Source organism: Hesperophylax consimilis, chromosome 5 (assembly GCF_061612785.1).
Source record: "Hesperophylax consimilis isolate HC1 chromosome 5, BYU_Hcon_1.0, whole genome shotgun sequence".
Lineage (NCBI taxonomy): Eukaryota > Metazoa > Arthropoda > Insecta > Trichoptera > Limnephilidae > Hesperophylax > Hesperophylax consimilis.
Window position 1 is genome coordinate 34,967,212 of NC_142840.1, and position 23,680 is coordinate 34,990,891.

The 23,680-nt window shown below is 33.3% G+C and overlaps 1 protein-coding gene across 1 annotated transcript in view; it reads right to left on the minus strand.

The window, feature by feature from the left end:
- rdgC (retinal degeneration C) overlaps positions 1-22,690 on the minus strand; it is a 204,252-nt gene extending 181,562 nt beyond the window's left edge. The window contains exon 1 of the mRNA XM_089631830.1: positions 22,565-22,690. Within this exon, the coding sequence (XP_089487956.1) occupies positions 22,565-22,690 (126 nt within the window). The remainder of the gene's footprint in view (positions 1-22,564) is intronic.
- Between the last annotated feature and the right edge of the window lie 990 nt (positions 22,691-23,680).

Sequence of the window (23,680 nt, forward strand, 5' to 3'; positions counted from 1 at the left end):
ATGGCGTCGAGACATGATATCTTGATTTATTGGTGAAATATTTTTGACTTGTCAAATATTATTATTTTTAAATGATAAACTAACGTTTATAACACAAGGTTTTATGCATAGCATAAAGGATAACAAATAATTATAAGCAATAATTAGTTATCCGAAATACTAATATTTCGATTTCGATAATAGTATTTCGGATGACTAATTATTGCTCATAATTATTTGTTATTATTTATGCTATGCATAAAACCTTGTCTTATTAACGTTAGTTTATCATTTAAAAATAATTTTAATAAATAATATCACGAATCTAATAATGTAAACATTCTTTTAAAAATCTTTTCAGAACACGGTATCTATCTAACTAATAAATTAATTCTTAAAATTTCAAACTTGATTTACAAGTTCTGATGGTTTCGGATAGTTAAAAAAACTAGCCAATAATCATATTATAACAGAACTTGAATAGAACCTGTATAGAAATTGAAAACTAACACTGATGAATTGCTCGAATTTTGTGAAACTGGCTCGAAGAGAAAGCCTATGAAAAATGAATGCATGAATTCCGCGAAATCAGTTCTGCAATGGACTGAGGTCAACAAAACTGCAAAATATTGGGACGCTAGGTGGCGCCTTGTCAATTCAGGGATATATATTATTTTGTTTGTAAAAAAAAAATTTAATTTAACAAAAACTTTTATAAATTCCATCAATGTAGTTAAGTAGTAACCAAGTTGCCTAAATACATACATTTTTGAACGTCAGTACTAATGTATTTTTTGTATTTATTTATTTATTAAAAAGTGGTTTAAATACAGTTTATTAAATTCTTTTAAAATTATTTATTTCAGTCTTTTACGGAACTTGACCTCAGGGTCCGGTGCTTGTAATTATTGAGGAATTCGAAAGTCCAGTAAAATGTTTCGTAAACAAAAACAAGTGCTTTCTCTTTGAACTCGTGAAAATAATCCCTCCCTCTATATGGGGGGCACAAATAGTCTTTACTAAACCCAATTTAAATTGGTCCAATCCTATGAAAGTCACCTATCTCTTGCCACGTAGGCAACTGATTTAATTTGAGAGGCTTTCAGTTTTATGTGATAGGATACCGCGATAAAGCAGACATCTGAAAGAATACTGCAATTAACGAAAACTTTATGAAGCCTAAATTGAAAATACTTAAAACATTTAATTTTAATCATTTAGCTTGCCAAAATTTGTTTAATTTTAGAAAATATTTTCAGCTAGAGGATATACGACCTCAAAAAGAAAACGATATACGACCTCAAACGCGAATTATCACGTAAGTGTTTCAAAACAAAATTGAATTGAATCTAGCAATCATGCTATATGACACTTATTTGGAACAAATAAAGCATGAAAATTTAGGGGTTTTAAAATTCTTTACAAATACTTTGAGGAGTCATCCAATAACGTCACCTGAAGTCGATTCCAGTTAAATGTAAACAAAAGAAAAACACATAAGTAAAAAATGTACTCTTGATATAAATAATATAAAATACTGATTTTAACGCCTTGTTTCTTACTCGACTTTCCCTCAATTTCTTATTTTTTATTTCCAATTTTATGTTATTTTCCATATTTGAAAAATAATTCCTTTCATCTGGCAGTAAATAAATATGGGTCGATATTTGAGATGTCCAACTAAAGTAATATCGTTCCATTAAAAAATGACGCATCTAACGACTATCCGTAATTATACATAAAGCAACATTTTTCAGGTTGTTTTTTTTTGTGGAAAACTTTAACATTTTTTATTACGAAAAAAAACTCAATAATAATTAAAACACTTATTTTTTGTTTACAACCAAAGATCAAAGAATCTTAACGAGGGACATAATAATATTAAAGACTTATTTGATACTGTGAGCTGAAAATAATCAACAACTTTTCAACAGGACTTTTTAAAATTAATATATTGTAAAAGTTTTCCCCCCTTAATTAAAAATGATACTCAATCGGAGTCAAAATTCAAAAGTAATTAGGTTGTACCTTCAAATTTCTTTAATAAATAAATGATTCAGGAAGTTAATTTAAAGGTTATTTCGTTTCAAGACAACTTCGATGTTTTCATTATGTCAGGCGTTTACTATGTAAGTATTTAGGAATCAAAATGTCACTTGCATGTGAAAGTTCTAAAACGGGTTAAATCACGAGACACGCGAAAATATTCAATTATTTCACTTTTAAATTTGCTTTTTAAAATCAGATTTAAAATATTTTTTACTGTGTACAATAGCTCATTGCTATAGCATATATGTGATGAAATAATTTAATAAAGACTTCCTTTTTTCAATATTTAATTTTACACGGTATTTTTGGTTTGTATAACTTCAATACTACATTGATAACTTAATTTTTTTTTATTTTGTGAAAATTATACTGTCATTATCCGTTATTTTATTGCTTTGAATATTATAATCACGCGAAAAGTGTATTTTTCAACTTGTTTATAATATCATGTATTTTTTTATTTTTATTTAATGTTTTTGACATTTTGTAATTTATATTTTTGGGTTCACAAAAATTTCTTATGACTAAATTGTTTTGAATAGGTTTTGCGGCATTCTGGAATGAACATAACTGTTTCAGACATAAATTCAGGGCATTCAAAACATTGACTTTAGGTGTTCTGATCTGTCACTAAGAAGTATTTTAAATGTTAAACTACTTGTTTAAAATTTGAACTTTACAGTGATAAGTTTACTAATACCGATTAAATGACATTTTTATTTTTTTTATTTTTTTTATTTATTATAAATTTTTAAAGATGCAGGTATATGCAGTCCCACAAAGCTGTCACACATAACGGCTTGTCTGTAGGTTCTACAAATAATATATATAAACATTTTAAATTTTTAATACATGTATGACACAAAATTATACAATAAACAATATCACAAAATAATATATATCAAAGTACCTACCTATATACAAATTATTTAGGCAGGTACGTAAACTTAACTTGTTAACTTACTGGGAGTACAGTTCACAGGAATCAACATTTAACTTAATGGAACTTTATTGGTCTAGAACAGTCATTCCCAGTCCAGTGGTCCATTATCGACCCCCAGAGGTCGATTTCGACCTACAGATGGTCCATTTCAAAAGAAAAAAATAAGGGTGCATGAGATATAAATGGGGATTCACAAGAGATAGCAACGTAGCAACGTAGCGTTGCTCCCATTTGCTCAACATGAACGTTCCACCAAACCTGTACAAGAGATTTACAAATATGGTGCAGACTTGAACCAATTGTGCTTACATGGACTTGTTTAATCTTTGTTTTTTATAAATACGAATTTCAGAGACAAACACTTTTCATTTTGTTTCCCGAATTCTGAGACGAAAAGTGTTAAGTAAGTTTTTTCAAAAATATAAAAACAGTTTACGAGTGTTTGTAGCCATATGTATGCTATGTTCAATTTTGCAGGCTACCGACATCTGTAGTCTAGAAATTTGAAGTTACTACGTTTAACCAAAATGGTGTGAGTCCTTGCTTAGAAAATAGTGTCAATTTGGTCGGTATAGCAGGTTTCATTTTTACTGCTAGACATCACAATGACAAGTGTTTTATTTACATGTAGTGGGTTTTGAAGTCTTTAAAAAGGCTCGCATTATGTATTTTTTCGTTCTTTTCTCAACAATAACTCGATAATAAACAAGCTCATAAGTCAGAGCGATCGTAGCAGTGTTATTCGCACAGTTTCTTTATAAATATTGTACCTGTTTCAATAGTTTGAAATAAATGTAAAGTGGTATCAAGAAAACCAGTTTTTATTCAAAAAGGATCATCCCCAATTTTTAACATTTGATCCTTCAACCGGATTACGATCAGGAGATTGTATGTAAAAAAAAACAAAGAACCAGCAGCCAAAAGGATACAAAATTGATTGAAACTGGAAATCATTAAGGAAAGTGGACCACATCGCAAATCTGAGATAAGTATTCAGTGCTTTCCTTCCTATCATCCATTTTATGTTTATTCAGGTCTCATGTAATTTAAACGAGATTAATCTTAAATAGAGTCAATATTATAAATAAAATCACTACCCACTTGAAAATAAGAATATAATATTATTGAATAGTGTTCTCAAATAGTATTGTCAAGATTGTCGTGGTATTCTTTCAAACGGGTGTTTGCTAAAATAAAATAATTGTCAACCGATATTAACAAAATATAATTAAAAATGGAAAATATGAAGTCATTAATAAACAAACGCGGCGTAATCAAAGGAAAACTAACCCGATTCGCGGATTCCTTAAATGCATTGTCGGTAAATGAAATTAAATTAAGATATGAGCGGGTGAAATCATTGTTAGATGAATTCGAAGCAGTTCAACAGAAAATTGAAATGTTACCGGATTCAGACGAAATTGAAAATTATAGTCAACGAGAAGCTTTCGAAAACCAATATTTCTCAGTTTTGGCAACGGCCAAAGGCACGATCGAATCCGTCGATCAAAGTAAGGTGGAAATTAAACTACCCAACCTCCAATTACGGGAATTTCATGGCGATCAGAAAAATTGGGTTAATTTCGTCGAAACCTTCAAGACTTTAGTCCATAGCAATAGTAATTTAAGCAACGTACAAAAATTCTTTTATTTGCAATCAACTTTAAAGGGAAACGCATTAAAGATAATTGCTAATCTAGAAATTTCTGAATTAAATTACATTTCCGCTTGGGAATTATTAAATGAACGTTATGCAAATTTAAGAACTACCGTTCATAAACACATCCAAGCTCTATTTTCATTAAAAGACATGAAACAAGAAGAGCCTGTAGCATTGAGGTATCTAATTGATGAAACAAACGTTAGTTTAAAGGCATTACAAAATATCGGGGTCAAGGTAGATCAATGGGATCCATTGGTTATTTATATAATATCAAATAAATTAGACACAGCTACCCGAAAAAATTGGGAACAATATATATTACAAGACGAATTACCGACGTTAAAGGAATTCTTAAAATGTTTATCTGCTAGAGCCCAAGTATTGGAACTGATGAACGCTTCTGAGAAAAATTTTTCTAGCTTACATAAAACACAACTAGGCAACAATAATTGCAAAAAAGATTCATCAGTATTTTTAGCGGTAAAGGCTAACAACTGCATTTATTGTAACGAGAAAGGTCACCATATTTATTATTGTAAAAAATTTCTGAAATTAAAATTACATGAGAGGATTGATGCTACGAAATCAATCCAAGCTTGTTTTAAATGTTTAAAGGTGGGTCACCAGGCACAGAGTTGCAAGGCAACCTTTTCTTGCAGGCGTTGTGGCAAAGATAATCACAACACCTTACTACACAATGAGGTACCTCTGCGGGAGGCCTCCAATATGGATGCTGATAACGAGGTTTCAGTATCGAATTTTTCTGCATCGGATAAAGCAGAAAAAATAATATTATTGTCAACTGCCAACATAGGAGTTGTGGGTAGTAACAATAAAATTTTTAAAGCCCGCATTCTGATTGATTCAGGGGCCCAGTCAAATTTTATGAGAGCAGAATTTGCTAATAAATTAAATTTACCATGTGAATTGATAAACAAACCCGTTTCTGGGATCCATAATAACATCACTCACATAAAAAAGAGAATTTCAGTGGAGATGAATTCGCTTCATACTGATTATAAAAGTGAAATATCATGTCTGATTTTACAGGAGATTACAACAAATTTACCACAAGTGACAATGGCGAAAAAAGACTTCAAGTTACCACGAGGATTGGAGCTAGCTGACCCGAACTTCAATATAGCTGCACCCATCGACATCCTGTTGGGCGCGGAGAGCTTTTGGGAAATCCTAACCAACGATAGATTGAAACTCGAATCGGGACCAACACTTCAACGTACGCAACTGGGATGGATCATATCAGGACCAATCCACATGTACCCAAAGCAAAGGCCTGTATCAGATTGTTGTAATTTATCTATAAATAAAATAAGTCACCAAATAGAAAAATTTTGGAAATTGGAGGAGATTAATCCCACTAAGATTCTAAATCATGAAGAAAAGGCTTGTGAAGCCAGTTTTGCTAGTACTCATACTAGACAAGACGACGGTAGATACGTAGTAAGTTTACCGCGTCGAGCATGCATTGATCAGCTGGGAAGCTCATTGCTCACTGCTGAAAAAAGATTTAAAAATATAGAAAGAAAATTTGTGTCAAATCCCGAATTGAAGACACAATATATACAATTCATGCGTGAATATGAGGAATTAGGTCATATGGAGGTGTGTGACCAGTCAAAGGGGGATCGTGAATCCTATTTTTTACCTCATCACGCTGTAATAAAAGAATCAAGCACTACTACTAAAGTGAGGGTCGTTTTTGACGGCTCCGCCAAAACTTCAAATGGAATTTCTCTCAATGACGCCTTGATGACAGGACCTGTTATACAAAAGGACTTATACACCCAACTATTGCATTTCAGGAAACATCAAGTAGTACTGACGGCTGACATCGAGAAGATGTACCGCCAGATTAATGTGTGTGAAGCGGACCGTGACCTGCAGAAGATAGTGTGGCGCGAGTCGCCGCAGGAGGTGCTCAAGCATTACCGTCTGAAGACAGTCACATATGGTCTGGGGCCTTCCTCTTTCTTAGCCACTAGAACTCTACGGCAAATTGGTATGGATAACAATATAAATTTTCCTAGAGCTAGTCAGGTCATAGAAAATGACTTCTATATGGATGACTTGTTAACCGGAGGAGATGACATGGAATCCTGTAGAGAGTTAAAAGAGCAACTAATCAACATCTTTTTGTCTGCGGGGATGACCTTGAGGAAATGGAGGTCCAATGTCTTGGAGTTGTCAGCCGAGTCGGGCCAAGCTAAGATTGCCGAATCAGGCAATTCTGAAAAAATTATTACTGACAATCCAAAGACTGAGAAAATATTAGGATTAATATGGAATAATGAATCTGATTATTTTTCTTATGTAATAATGAAACCATCAAGTCGAACCGAGAGTAAAAGACAGATATTATCTTGCATCGCATCAACCTTCGATCCATTAGGTCTTCTAGGACCGATTATGGTTGTAGCCAAATTGATAATGCAGAAGTTATGGCAGTCTAAAGCAGCGTGGGATGATCCATTGCCTAATGAAATATTAGCACCCTGGAGGTCCTACCTTCAAGAATTAATTCAACTAAATGTGTTGAAAATACCAAGAAAAATTATTTGCAGGCAATCTACATATCTACAACTACACGGTTTTTGCGACTCATCTGAGAAAGCTTACGGAGCCTGCGTTTACATGGTGTCAGTGGACCATGTCGGTAAGCGGCATTCCCATTTAATAACGTCCAAATCAAGAGTGGCGCCATTGAAGTGTATTTCCCTGCCCAAGTTAGAGCTTTGTAGTGCTGTGCTACTGGCGAAATTAATAAAAAATATAAAACAAGCGCTAAATATAGTGGAGATCGACACACATTATTGGTGTGACTCCATGATAACGTTGTGCTGGCTGAAAGGTCAACCTAGGAGATGGGCTACTTTCGTTGCAAACCGAGTAGCTGAAATACGATTAAAATTTTGGCCCATCTTTGGTAAAAATACTATTAAAAGGATATTACATAAATGTGTTGTATGTTTTAGATGTCGTCCCCGAACCGGTCATCAAATCATGGGAAATTTGCCACCCGAAAGAATTACGCCGAGTCGTCCTTTCGCTATCACCGGAATAGATTACGCCGGACCAATTCTGATTAAAAGTGGGACGCTGAGGAAGGCTTCCCTCGCAAAATCGTATTTATGTATCTTTATTTGCTTCTCAACCAAGGCCGTTCACTTGGAATTAGTTTCGGATTTATCTAGCAATGCTTTTTTGAACAGTTTAAAAAGGTTTATATCCCGTAGGGGACAACCTGAAAAGATCTTTTCCGACAATGCTAGTAATTTTAAAGGAGCTAGCAGCAGACTCAAAGAGCTGTACACCAGCTTGAGGGAAAACAACGACAATATTCAAAATTATTTAGTGAACAGAGGTATTGAGTGGAAGTTCATAACCCCTCGAGCCCCTAATCAGGGAGGTTTGTGGGAAGCAGCAGTAAAATCAGCAAAATTCCATTTATATAGAATCACTAACAATTCTTCATTAACATTTGAACTCTTATATACCTTAATTTGTCAGATTGAGGCCTGTTTGAACTCCCGTCCATTAACTTCCTTATCCGACGACATCCATGATTACCAACCTCTTACCCCAAACCATTTCCTTATAGGCACTGAATCCTGTATCATTCCTGAGAGAGACGTCCGGGCGATACCGGACAACAGACTAACTCAATATCAGAGGATCAGTTCGCTAATTCAATCTTTTTGGTCTAGATGGAAGCAAGATTACCTGATGGAACTACAAAAGAGAACTAAATGGCAGACCAGCACTCAACGGGCACTGCAAAAAGACGATCTGGTGATTTTAAAGGAAGATCATTTACCTCCACCTTTATGGAAAATGGCCCGAATTCTGCATACACACCCTGGAGCGGATGGAGTAGTACGAGATGTTACACTAAAAACACCTCAAGGAGTCTTTGTGAGACCCATCACAAAGATATGTCTGATGCCCCTGGATTCAGACACTAAACCTGTAATTGACGTCCCGGACCTTACCAAGGATTGATTATGTACATTACACTATGATGCTTATCTTCTCGACTCCACCTTGGATGGATCAAGCAGAAGACCTGAGAAGAAAGAAGAAAAAAAAAAGGAACAATAATTGTGTTGTGTTCAGTGCAAACTATATTATTTGTGTTATTGAACTATTTAAATATGTAAAAATTAGTATGCAGACGTGTGTAATTTAGTCATTTTTGAATTTTTTTTTGGTTATTTAATAGGATTAATAATTTTCTAGTTATTTTTAGTTAATTAATAGAGTAATTCAACAGCATTTATACAGTTAAATTTATAAGTTTACCAGTAGGGCATAAAAAAAAGGGGGTTTTATTTTGTTAATTTCTGCTATTTTGAATTATTTTGTTAGTATTTTTGTGGTATATTTAGATTAAGAATTTTTAGTTTATTCTGTTTGGTTTATAGTTTATTTTTAAATAGATTATCATTCAAAAATTTAGTGCAATTTTTGAATCCCGCCCCCTGGCAATATGTTCAATTTTGCAGGCTACCGACATCTGTAGTCTAGAAATTTGAAGTTACTACGTTTAACCAAAATGGTGTGAGTCCTTGCTTAGAAAATAGTGTCAATTTGGTCGGTATAGCAGGTTTCATTTTTACTGCTAGACATCACAATGACAAGTGTTTTATTTACATGTAGTGGGTTTTGAAGTCTTTAAAAAGGCTCGCATTATGTATTTTTTCGTTCTTTTCTCAACAATAACTCGATAATAAACAAGCTCATAAGTCAGAGCGATCGTAGCAGTGTTATTCGCACAGTTTCTTTATAAATATTGTACCTGTTTCAATAGTTTGAAATAAATGTAAAGTGGTATCAAGAAAACCAGTTTTTATTCAAAAAGGATCATCCCCAATTTTTAACATGCTATGATAGTTAGTTTTGAAATACAAAATATTAAGATGTCCAACATTATGACATAACAAGACTTTTGACCCTTTAATTTAACTCTTACTATTATTTGTCCAATTTTCTTTTTGTTTCTAAATTTATTCTGAAAAAAAACTATAAAAAATATGCAATTTTTTTATTTATTTAAAAAATTTCCACTCTAAGGTAAACCATACTAAAAATAAAAAGATACTGAAATTGATGAAATTAATATTAGGAAAGCAGGGGGTCTACCTAAAATGATCTATGGGACAAAAAGTTGGGTGACCTCTGGTTTAGTACAAACGAATGTTTATTGTTTATATATTCATAAATTTTGGCAGCTCGTGAACATATTTTTTAAAAATGTAATTTATTTCCACATGTTTTTTTATGACAAAACCTGTTATGTTTGTATTCCGATGATCCTTTAACTCTGTACATTTTGCATCACAGTGAATATTGTACACAGAGCAGAAAAAAATCCAATTATTTTTGTATTTATTGTACAAACACTGCGAAAGTGGGTGCACGCACTGCGATTTTTTTTATTTATTTTATTTTTTTATTTTTTTTTTATTCTAGATAAAAGAAAATTACATTTTTCACTTATTTAACTAGAAATAACATATATATTACACATAAATATATTACACACTGATATTATTCACTTTCATTGTTTTGTTGATTGAGCATAAAACTGAACAATTTTTTTTTAAATGTACCTATACTTTTTTCTTTTTTAATTTCGTCTGGGAGGCAATTGTATATGTTGCTTCCCTCGTAACCAATGGATTGCTTACCATAATGAGTATGTATGGTGTTTAAATGTATTTTATCGTGTTGCCGTGTAAAGTGTGTGTGTACTTGGGACGTTTTAATGAGTTCTGTATTTGTATGTATGAGTTTATTATTTATTTTGTAAATAAGAAGACATGTATTATATACATATAATTTTCTTAATTTTAATAGTTTTGTTTCCATATATAATTTTTTTGTTGATGTTCTAGATTTGAAGTGAAATAGTTTTTTGATTACTTTGTTTTGTGTTACCTGTAGTTCGTTTATATATGTTTCACATGTATTTCCCCAGATTTCAACCAAGTAGTTTAAATGTGAGTGTACGAGGCTATAATATAAACCTTTTTTAATTTTATTTGGTAACAGATATGATATCCGGCTGAATACGCTAATTAAGGGGGTGATTTTATCTTTAATATCTTGAATATGCTGTTTAAAAGTTAGGTGTTTATCAATGCATAGTCCAAGATATTTCTCCTGTATCAGGATTTGCAGGTTGTTATTTTCAATTTTTAAGGGTACATGAGGAGGAATTATTTTACGAGTTCAGCTTAAAATCATGTATCCTGTTTTTTTAACATTCATTGTTAATATATTTGATTGGAGCCAACTGTTAATTTTGTCTCTCTGTGCATTTTCTAGTAAGATGTTTAAATCTTTACCCCAGTAGAAAATTGCAGTATCATCTGCATATAAAAAAATATCACCGTTTAAATCTAATTGGGAGATATCATTTATATAAATTTGGAACATAAGTGGTCCTAGTATGGATCCTTGCGGAACTCCGTAGTTTATTGGTAGGTGGTTGCTATTTTGATTATTGATGCTAACGAATTGCTTTCTGTTGCTAAGATATGATTTGAATAGATTAAGAGCAGGACCAACTACACCAATTTTCTCGAGTTTCTTGAGAAGTATGTCATGGCTTACTGTATCGAAGGCTTTTTGAAGGTCAATTAGTATAGATAAAATATAATTTCCACCATCAATGCTGCTTCTAAGTTTACTGATTAAGTCATTTACTGCCGCAAGTGTGTTTGATTTTTTCCTAAAGCCATATTGTTTTTTATATAAGAACGATTTTTTTGATAGAAAGTTGTTTAATCTATCGTAGATTACACGTTCAAAGATTTTAGATAAGATTGGTAAGATAGAAATGGGTCTGTAATTTGAGGTATCCGTTTTGGACCCACCTTTGTGAATCGGTATTACCTTAGCAATTTTGCAAATATCTGGAAAAGTTCCCTCTTTAAGACACTGATTAATTAACTTTGATAAAATAGGAACCAATTCTGTGGAGAGACTTAGAACTGTCTTACATTTGAGTGTATATGTAATATAACCAGCGCTTGCATTTAGTTTTAAGGATTTTATTATTTTATTATTTTGCTGTTTATTAACTTCCAGGTTTTTTTACAGTTATTTTTGCATTTTTTAAAAAGATCATCTTAGTGTTTTTGTTTTAAGTTTCGTTTTTTCTCAGTAATATTATTTCTTACTACTAGGAATTCTGTTTTCAATAATGTGTTGTTTGGTTGTTTTTTTAGTTTCAGGTGTAATCTGTTTCTTTTGTTGATTAATTTTATAAGGTCTTTGGTTATCCAGTCTGGGTTATTTATGTTTTTTGTGTTAATTTTAGTGATGCTATTATAATTAATTTTATTTTTGAGGTAGTTTACAAGATTGTCATAGTTTAATACCGAGTCGTTATTCATGTTAAGATGAAAGGGATTTTGGATGATATCATTCTTTAGATTATCAAAATCAATATGTGTATATTTTCGGAACGACTTTATAGATGTGTTTTTAGTATATGTGTGAATTACATCAAGGAGTAAAATATTGTGGTCGGATATTGAATTATCACAGTTCGTTAATGAGTATTCTAGTTTTATGTCGGTGAGTATATGATCAATGATTGTGTTAGTATTATCTGTAATGCGTGTCGCGTGTTTGTTGTTTATTTTGTTCAGGATGGTATAATTATTTAATCTTATTGTGTCTGTTTACTTACGTGTTTGAGTATTTGTTGAGTCAAGTAGATTTATATTAAAATCTCCAAAAATAATACATCTTTTGTGTGCTTTAAGTTGGGGGCTAAGTTTATCCAAAAAGTCTTGATAATTAGTACTAGGCTTTTTATACACTACACCTATGTTTAAATTAAGTTTGTTTATATGTATCCACAGGAAGTTGTTGTCGGAGTTGTACACGTTGTTGATTACATTAAATTCCATGGTATCTTTGATAAATATTGACACTCCACCTCCAGCTCCTTGTGGGCGGCAGGATGCTTCATGCCGGTAACCTTCTAGATTTACGTACTTTACTTCCCCTTCTTTCAGCCATGTTTCACTCATCAGAATAATATTGAAACTGGAATTTGTGGATTTAAGTAGACATTCTATATCTTCAATTTTACCTTTTAAACTTCTTACATTAAGGTACATGAATGACAGAGAAGTTTGACCTTTTGAAGTACAGGGAGGTTTATATTGGTCCATTTTTTTAATTCTAATGTGTTTCTTTATTTTTGTTTTCTTCTCGTCTACCTGATTATGTTGTTTCCGTTCTCTGCTTCCGGATCCCAGTTTTTTGGAGTCTGCGTGTATTTGCTGTTTAATGTACTTTCAGGGCGATTTCTTATTTCATGGTATGCTATTTGGTCAGTGAAACTAGCATGTTTAAACATTAGAACTATTTTTTAATTTCATAATTCAGCTTGGACACATTAAGGTATCTGTTTTCTGTGACTGGGTGTATAACGATGTTTGTGTGCTTAAGATTTTGTATTATATAGTGGAGATTACTTAACAGATTTGTCGGCGATTTATCTTGTTTACCTGGGCACAGAATAACGGTATCCGTTTTCGTTAAGTTTTTGCTTTCATGAAGCACATTTGACATAAAATTATCAATCGTAGCATCCGGATAAATGTGACTACAGCATTTTGCACAAATCGGTATTTGTTTTTCAATTTTTCTCCTCAGACGTTTACCCTGTTCGTCACCAAATATCATAATGTTTATTTCTTTTTCTTAAAACTAATTTGATTAAACGAAGCGGTTTTGAAACCGCAATTAAACACACACTACGGCTGGCGTTTTTACTTAATTCTATTTCAATACCACAATGAAATAGAATTAAGTAAAAATGCCAACCTCGGGGCGTATTTGTACCCGATTGGCGTTTTCAGCTATTCAAAAACCGCTGCGTTTAATCACAGTACGATCACCCACCTACTACTGATTTTCTCCATTTATTTATTGACTTTTGAATAGATTGTGACATATTTAAATATTTAAAATTCATCACTTAGCCCAACCGCACCGTAGGTAATCAAGCCGCAAGTAAAAGCTTACCCCTAATCTAAATGAATCTATTTTCCACGATTAAAAAAAATTGCCAATTTATCTATCTAAAGGATTATTATATGTTACTAGTAGCAAATTCGATAAAATGCCGACTCGTGTGGCAAAATTCTCCAGCGATTTTCCTTTGAGAAGAAGCAAGGATAACGTTATTAGGTTCGTCTGGGTAGGACACAATCAAAACCGTTATCGGCGGGTAAAGGGATTCCGCTCCCATAAAGCAGGAGACTTTAACCTTTTGCTTTGACTTTTGAACACCGATCTTATTCCTGAAAACAGGAACGGTCGGAGGTCTGATGTATTTATACACAGACTGTCGTAATTGGATTTGATATAGTGCTGTGGTTTTAGAGATTCAAAATTACCACCGGTCGAAAGCTAAAAATATATTCAATAATTTATAAAGGTACGATAAGTAAGGAAAATTAATACGAATAGAAACTAAACAGAATAGGATATATAAAGATTCATTTTTGAAACCGTCGCCCCGGGAAACTTTTATTGAATAACCACCACGTCTGTCATAGGTCACCTCAAGTGTTTCGCTAAGTTTTGTGACTCAGCATAGATACCCGGATTCAAGAGGTGAGGTTTGCATGGGTCTTGGCGGCGGATGTATCTGTACTGCGTACTGCGTTCCGGGCTGAATCGGCAGGGACTGATTAAGAGAGATCTTTCCTATCCACCCTCATACCTTTTCCTTCCCAGAACTTTCTCTCCTTCCTTTCCATAAAAATGAAAACTATCTGGAGGGTACACAGGGTTCCTAAAGATGACATAGGGCCTGAGAGAAATAATTTTCCTCATGGCCCCATGTGTGGAGCTAATTTTTTTCACAATCTTCTTTATTCTTCCTCATCATGTTCCGAAAATGAACTTACAATAGATCTCCAGTAAGGCAAACTGCGGTGATAATATCAAAATAGATGTTTTTATTCTTTGTTGAGAGGTTCTATCCGGTCGTAGAGCCAAAACATGATTTTTCCTTTGATGTTTAATTTCGTATTACGCTGACTTTTAGATTGTTCAGAGGCACAAATTCCAGAATTTATTTTTCTTTTTCGTATAAATCCACTCAGCAAAGATCAAAATCATTTCAAGAGTGGGTGTATACTTTAGCATTTTTTTGTAGCGTTGACGATTTCTTCACTATGGTAAAGATAGAAAGAAACATGTCGGGTTCGGTCCAATTTTCGTCTTTATTACAACCCCGTTGGGTTTAGCTATAATATTATTTACAGTTCTTTCGAATAAAACTTTTTGTGGAAATATGTCCCATATTCGGTTTATCTTCGTCTTTCTACATCAATGGGAGAGCTTGAGTCCGAGAAGGGTAAAGTCTCTCTATCCTCACTCATCCCTATAACACGAGCAAGGGTCGCGTTGGTCAATTGACAATTTGCCTTGCTACAAGAATTCAATTATGATCCCTTTTTGAAGATTTGAAAGTGAGATATTCTTTGAACAAAAAAAAAGTAAATGAAGGAAACTTTGCACCGAAACGAGTATTTCAACTATGACTACTAAATACAGTAATATTGTACTTGATAAATATTTTATTGTTTTTTTAAGTGATAATTTATTACGAAAAATAATGTTTATCATACATCATTCCCAATGAGTTATACATTTCATTTGACTAACTCGTGTTTAACAGCCATAAAAAGTTATAAACATTGTTTACATAGCGGTATGTAGTTTGTTTGTTGTATATTGATGGCCTCCGTAAGCAAGCACCAATAGCAAGCCGAAAGTTGCGGGTTCAAATCCCGGCGTGCGCAAGTAAATTTTGTTGGATTTATTTATATAATTTCATAATTTATTCATTTAAAAATAAAATAAACTATGAGATACTCTCACTATCGCCATGGTGTAAGACCACCATTCAGCATTGAAATGTTGCTTGAAATGACCTTAGCCTTGTTTGGTGACCAGATCTGAATAGCCAGTATACTCCTATCTTCCTTTTTTTCATCTCCTTTCCCTCCCCACTACCAGCCTCGCAACATACTCCGATTGAGGAAGCCATATTCTCACTGGCTCCAGATATAAAAAAAATAATATTTATTATTACTCGTTGAATTTCTGAATATTTCCACTGTATTTTAAATGCGCTTTTAATTTAAAACACAAAAAAAGAAAATATTTTTACTTCAACCTTTCAAAATTTTAACAGAATGCGAATTTGTTAAACACATTCCTTTTATTTAAGGAATCTGCAAATAAAGCAAAATTAGCAAAACAACTTTCTCATTTAAACAATAAATTAATATATTTACTAAGAAATTAATATATTCCCTAAGAATGACAAAAAATTACGTTTTGGATTTATTGTTTTCCAAACAGAAACATTGATTTCATGGATCAATATTTACCTACACATGCATAAGGCGTGTTATTAAAAACACCACTGTCGTGGAAATCTCGTTAAATAAACGCGGTAAGATAAAATTAAAAAATAATACGCCTGAAATAACCTCACTTTTTCAATCGGCGAAAATGTGACGTTGCAATCGCTGCGCATTTTACGACATTTTTTTAGTACGAACTCAAAACAGAGCTTGTACACTTTCATGCGTTGTGTAACACAAGCTTTTGGGATATTTATAAATAGCAAGGCTGTATGAAGAAAATATATTATTATTACAGAGGCAAAAAACACATTGTTTAAATAATCCTAAAATTGTTGAATCCGAAAATATTAACAATATTACTAAAGTTATTACGGACAGTGGAAGAAAAGTGTACAAAGATTTGTACCCGAGGCCCTTTTCAGCTTTGAAGATTTTTTGGAATTAACCGATAAAAAATAAACCCGTGAAAAATATTTTGTTACTATAGTAAAATTTTCACCACGTTTTCAATAAGATCGTTAGAATGGTATAACTTAATTTGTAATTTTTAAATAAATATTCGCTCTTCTTCACTGAATTCGCGTCCTGTGGAAGAGTGACGGTAAATACGCTATTCGAGTAAATTGAATTTCCAGTACCTACCTCGAAGCAGCTTCCGCAAGCAGTGTCCAGGAAGAGGTTATTTCTACTAATGGTGCACTCACCTCACATTTGTTCAGACTACTGGCTATCGCACTGACAGCATTAAGTACCTAATACATGGAGCAACTAGGAAATACAGATACCAAAGGAAATGTAATCGAATGAAGAGAAAATATACTAACAACCATTTTAACTAACCACTGTACCATAAAATTAGAGTAGTGTGCAAATACGATCATACTTAAAATTCGGCGTATACAGAGAGTGACGCTTCTCATTTATTTTAAATAGATAATAAATTACACAAAGAATTAGTAACGAGGTATGTCTATTCTTTCACTTAATTTTTATTGATGATTTCAACACCTCCACTATTTATCAACCATTGTGCTTTTTTGCCACCATGGAATTGTTGACCCCCTTTCGGTTGCCACACCTGCGCTAGGAATACAAAATCTGAGCATTTCAAAAATCAAGGAAATTCATTCTTTGTGCATCAGCTGAAAGCAGCAGTCATTTTTTTGGCTGGTGACCGATGAGTCGCAAATATCGTCATTATTTTTAAACTAGAGAGAGTTGATCCTGGAAGATTGGAAATTGGACCTAAAATTGGCTCATCCTGCGTCCGAACAGGCTTTTGACATGAAAAGAGCTTATTATTTTTTAATGATCAACTAATGTTTATAAGACAAGGTTTTATGTATAGCATAAAGGATAAAAAATAATTATAAGCAATAATTATTCGCCTGAAATATCAATACAAATTGAAAATATCTCTCGAGTGAAAATATCAACGGGAATTGAACCCGTGCCTTCTGATGTCCGGTCAGGTGCTCTGAAACCTCTGAGCTATGTTGGCTTATTTCCAACCCGCCAAATGATTCAATATGTACTAGTACCTCAATCAACAATTACTGCTCATTATATTTTTTCCACCTGTAAAGAACCATTTATTTTTATTCTTGACTCGGGATAAATTTTAATTTTCTAACATCTATCATTTCATTATAAACTAGTCCATGCGTTCAGAAGTACCTCTCCAAAATTGAAAAAAATATTTAAATTGTGAAGTAAATATTTATTATAATTATTACTGAAACAACCTTAAAAATTATTCCATTGATTTTTATTTTTTACTGATTCACATTATTATATTCTTCTTCTTCAGACTGCTAATGGAATTCCACGATGAATTTTCAGTACCAAAAATAACTTACATATAATGTTAGATTTACAAATATTTCAAATTAATTAATCTCTGGAGCACAGGCATTAGGTGAGAATGCTGTCCTTGTTCTACCGGTATTTTAATGGGAGATGCTCCGAGGCATTGTCGGGAACTACCCTAAACGCGCTTCTTACATTTTTACACAACTTAAATTAATTTGTCACATTGTCGTTTCTGCCACAAAAAGATCTTACACACAGTATCTTCAAAGGTGACATAGGCCCTGAGGCCCCTGCGGGAAATTATTTTCCTCAGGGCCTCCGGTGTGACATTAATGTAAGAAAAACTCATTTTATTTGTCAATGGATTTGAAATTTAAGGCCGGATTAGCCAGATTTTAGATCAGAAAATAATTCTTGTGATCTTCTTTATTCTATAAGAAGATAGGTGTATTATTATTATTTTTTTTACATTTTCTCCGCACAGGAGGCCCTGAGGGAATAAAAATCCCCCCAGGGAATATGTCATCTTTGGGGATGCTGTCTGGAGGGTTTTTTTAAGGGGAAAGAGGTAAAGAAAGAGGTGGATAGGAATCTGGGGGTCAGTGTGTCTAGGAGTGACGGACGTTTGCATTCATCCGCTAGGTTCATCAGTCTTGTTGGATAGGTATAAAGATCTCCCTCAATCAGTCTCTCCAAAGTCGGTCCGCCACACAGTAGGTGAGAAGACGCATCTGCCGTCAAAACCTCCTCATCCTCGCCTAATGAACCCGGGGGCACTCCTGCTAAGTCATTAAGGGTGACCTATGGCAGAGGTGTTGGTTATCCTATGAATAATTCTTGCGGCGGCGGTACCAATACTTGCCTCCCAAATTGAATTCAAAATAGTAAAGAAGTATTATCTCCTGACTAAAAACTACAATAACATATCTTTACGTTTTTCACACATAATTTATTTAATGAAGATAATATTAACTCCATTCATTAGTTGGACCAATATTTTTTTAGTCACATATCCAATTACTGACCACAAATTTTACATAGTTAAACCAATTAACGAAGGTTGTCTTTTCCGGCGACCAATAATGTGATCATAAGTGGCGGATTTCTCTAAAGTGCGTTTGTGCAGTGAACCCCCAATAAAAATGTGAAAATATGACATGATTGTATTATAATAATATGAGCACATTTTAATAGTGCGCCAATAAAATTCTATCTCAAAAATCCACGCTACCAAAAAATATGGTCGATGGGTAACCCGAAATACCTATGTTGTGCGTTATAGAATCAGCACAAAATACTTCATACAAAACAACACAATCCCCCTGACGGTGAAATCCAATAAATTACTTAACTACAAAAACTGGTGTTTTGAGTTAAGCTTGGTTTCAGTAATACCATACTCATATTTATTAGTGACACGAAGCTCTATCTCGTAAACTTTGTACAAGTTGGGCATATGAGCACTCCAACCTTTATTTGCACTTACCTACCTATGAAAGTAGAATGTTTCACAAGTATCTCCAAGATTGGCTTAGCCCTAAGCCCGAGACCTTGCAACTAGATACAAGTCAAATGTTATTTTACTTTATGGAGCTATTAGTAAATTTTGAAAGTTTTTATTTTCCGGTTCTTGCATTCCTCCAACTGTTTTATTTGAATGGCAATTGTAAATCTACTAGTAAAACAGAAATTAATTTTTGTTTTTTTTTCGTTTTCAAAATTCAACCCTTTTTTTGTAGATGAAACCTTATATTATTTACCTGCGAAAGTTTCGGCAAACGCCCTATTATCTTATATCGCTAGTTAGGCAATATTATGTCGCGCTTTCAACTAGAAAGCAGCAGTTGCGTTTATTCTTATTACGTATTACTATCCGCATTACAATTACAATGGCCAAATTTAGTGTTCTTTAGATCTTGAAATTTAAAATGAGGAAACTTGATGAAATATATATGTACATTTAATATCTTCCCTTGAATTTCTGAACCACCAGTTAAAGAAATCTCACCACCGCTGCTAATTAATATATAAAATAACCATCGATCCGTTTATCTGTTGGTTAACCGATCACAAAACTCTTAGTATAAAAAGCTATTCTTTTAAACGCTTGTCCGTAAAAAGATTATTTTCATGTTGTATATGTTAAAAAAACGTTTGATTGTATATTTCCTTCAAGGTTGAACCCCTAATGTCGATTTGTTCCATTAATTTTAACGTACCTCGATAGCAGTATTGTCGAATTGCTCCCTTTCTGGAGCCAACTGAGACGTACGCATGAAATTTATTGTATCTTTGAATTTAAAATTTAATTATTTTCAATTGTATAAAATCTTCGCTTGTAATGTCGACCCTTCGAAATAACAAGGTTCCATCTGATAAAACAATATCGTGCGATAATAGACTCTACAGAGAGCTACTTTAAAGGTTCATCGCATAATATTGCAGTGTCAGGCGAAACCTTGATGTTCTAAGAAATCAATGTAAAAACCGGAATAAAATTTAAACTCTTTTCGAAAACATTAGTTCATTTTGTGATACGTTCAAAAATGGCGATTTTTTTGTAAATACCTAACTAATATGTCACCTATTAATTATCAGTTTGACAGGTAATTAAATAGTACATTTGATAACATATCGTTTACTATAACGGTTAGAACAGATAGAGTTGTTTAATGTTGTTAAATCTATTCATGGGAAGTAAAATACATTTATAACTTAATATTCTCCTTTGTGTGGTGGAAATACTGCGTAAGATAGGCAGCATTTGTTATCCATTTAAAACAGGCAGTAAGTTGTTATCTTGAGCGCGGGTCGCAAAATAAACCTTAAAGTTACGGGAAGTTAAGCATTGGGCCAACTTCAGTACAGTACTTAGTGGCGCTTTTCCCTAACAGACGGCTCGGCGAGACGCTTACCGGGGCAGGTATAAATCGTGGACATTTAAATTAAGGGCTGAAGCACACTGAGCGTATCTTGCGCAGCTCATTTTACATCGCGTTACGCGTGGGTATGCATCGGGCTAAATACAAATTCTGCACCGCCACGCAATTCACCATGAGTATTATGCGTAGTTACGCCGAGCGTAATAGGGCCTAGAAGCCTCGCACGCGTCTTGCGTTCGATGCGGACAGTCACCAGTCTTTCAGAATGTATAATGCTGGCCTTTTACGCAATTTAATATATATTCGGCGTAGTTTCAGTGGTTACAGCGTATTTAGCGCCGCGAATCTTGCGCTGTGCGGTGCGTACTATACACTTAATGTGTTATGACCCTTAGGGTTTTAAAATTAACATTGTATTGAAAACACAATAAATTTATGTTTGAAAATTTGCTCTCAAGGTTAATCATAAAGAAAACGGAACACGGTGGTGTACTGTTTAAAAATGCAGAAAAGCTGTAAGGTACCACGAAAAAAACGATAAATTAATAATTACGACAAATATCCAAGAAACAGGTAGGTAAGAACTAATACTTTTTATCCATTCAGTTAGTCTTTTCAAGACTCAGGTTTAATCCTTAATTTCCATAAACAGATCCTCCACACAGCATCCCCAAAGACGATACAGGTCCTGAAGGAAATTATTTACTCCAGGGTGGAATTAATGTAAAAAAAAATTGCTACAAAAATCAGCAGAAGATGATAATAAAATTGCCAATTTTTTATTTGGACATATGGAAAAATTATCGAATTAAGCATGTTATCAATAAATATTTAAATTACCCATGTGATATAAAAAAAACTTGTTTTATAATATTAAAAAGATTTTCTTTTCAATTTTTCTTTAAGTTTTCATGGCTAGATAACGAATTCAGTTTCATGGTCAGGTCTGGCATTAAGTTGTTTTGAGAGTAACTTTATGAATGCCTTTATAAAGAGAATGCTTGTGTCTCTACGATGAATGTTAACCATGATCGATGAAGGAGCATTCAATATTAGTCTTGGAAAGTCTGCAATTTCTTCAACCGGTGGTAAGATTTTCTTCACATTTCTAATCTTACAACGCGAGTCATAACCATTCAAACTTCCATTCTTAAACTATTATAGTAAGTAAGTACGCTTATCATTTTTCAATCCACTCATTACACAGTATTTTGTACCGCCATTGGACCACGGTGGCTTAGTTTTGTTCTCACCAACAACAGAGCCAAGAATCAAACTATTAAATTTTGAATCTGCACAATGAGCGTTCGATCGCCGCTTGTTACGAATGTTCAAATTCTCCTTGATCTATCACTACGTGATAGTTAAACATGATCGCTGAAGAAACGTTAAAGTATTTACTGCCCTTTATCGGCAATGACGATATAGTTCGACGTAACCATCTCAAGTGTCGATCGCCGTTAGATATTACTGTTTTAACGTGCCTTGTGACCTCAAATCTCTCTTCAAATCATCAGAGTGTGTGCCCCACAATACATCATCACATTGAGTGAACCCAAGCTACCAGTGAGTGCGATTTACTGGGTAATACTCTGTATTGATGTGCGGCATTCAAATCGGCATCGGGGATCTCAGGTATTCATTCGGCAGAGAGGAGAATTAATTTCCTTTTGTCTGACTAGAGAGTTGACGCAAGCAACCGCGTCACCTTACACTAAAGTTAAAAATAATCTTCAAACCTTATCAAAATACTGTGTTTAAATTTTTTCAGGAAAAAAGTGATTAATTTAAAAATCGTTCATACCTTGACTTGGTCCTGCTCTCCAGCGTATTCGATGCTCTGGAATATCGTCCAAGTGTACCTCCTGCGGACCTCCATCCGGGCAAGATAACGACGGTACCAGCGCTGGATTAAAATCGCAGCTTTCATGGCTAAAACAATAAAAAAAGCTTTGTTGTATTATTTGATGACGTAATAAATCAACAGTGGTTTTATCTAACACAATTGTACAAACAAAGAGAATGCGGCAGAGAAAATAAAACATTTTTTGTAAATTAGCAATTATTATATATTTGATGCACAGAGCTGAATTAGTAATTGGGAGGGAGAAAAATCATAACTCGATGCAAAAGACGAATCCATGCATCTAATTATTATTTACGTTCTTCGGAAAGACATATACGTATATATTTTTTGCTCATTAATTTATAAACATCAATTCAGCATTTACAATCCTTTCAGAAAAAATAAAACAAAATCCATTAAAAAACTTCGCAGTAAAAAAAAGATTTAAGTTATAGGGTAATGTTACGCATAGGCTAGAGAAGAAATTATACACTAATTTACATGACGTATAAACCTTATGAATATTTTTAGAACCGTAATATTTTTTTCAGTTGTAAAACTCCATTTTCACGCGGTTTTTGTACGGTTTCTGTTTACGATCGTAAACTTTTATTTTTTTCCTTGATAAAATAAAAACCTGTTTTTGCCTTAACAATAGGTACCTATAAATTAATTTGTGCCTTGAGTGCTGAATTTTTTTCGTATCACAAAGTGTCCATGGAAATTTGACTTTGAAATATGAAGCTGTAATCAATGAGAGCCTAAAAAAACGAAATTAAATTTCCAAACGATCGCACGATTACATTTTTGCATTTATAAGCTTTAACTGATAGTTAGGCTGGACAAAATATATTATTACATCGAATGTACCTACTTAAATCGATTAAATATTGTTTATTTATTTACGGTAAAAAAACTTTTTAAAGCATTTCGATATTTTCATATTCATAGTTATGATTATCTGAAATTATATAGTGTTAACAAATTTACAATCAGGCTAAGGAAAACGAAATGTAAATTTGTTCAGTGCTATGAAAAATATCTGCTATTTCTTTAAATTGCTTTTATTAAGGC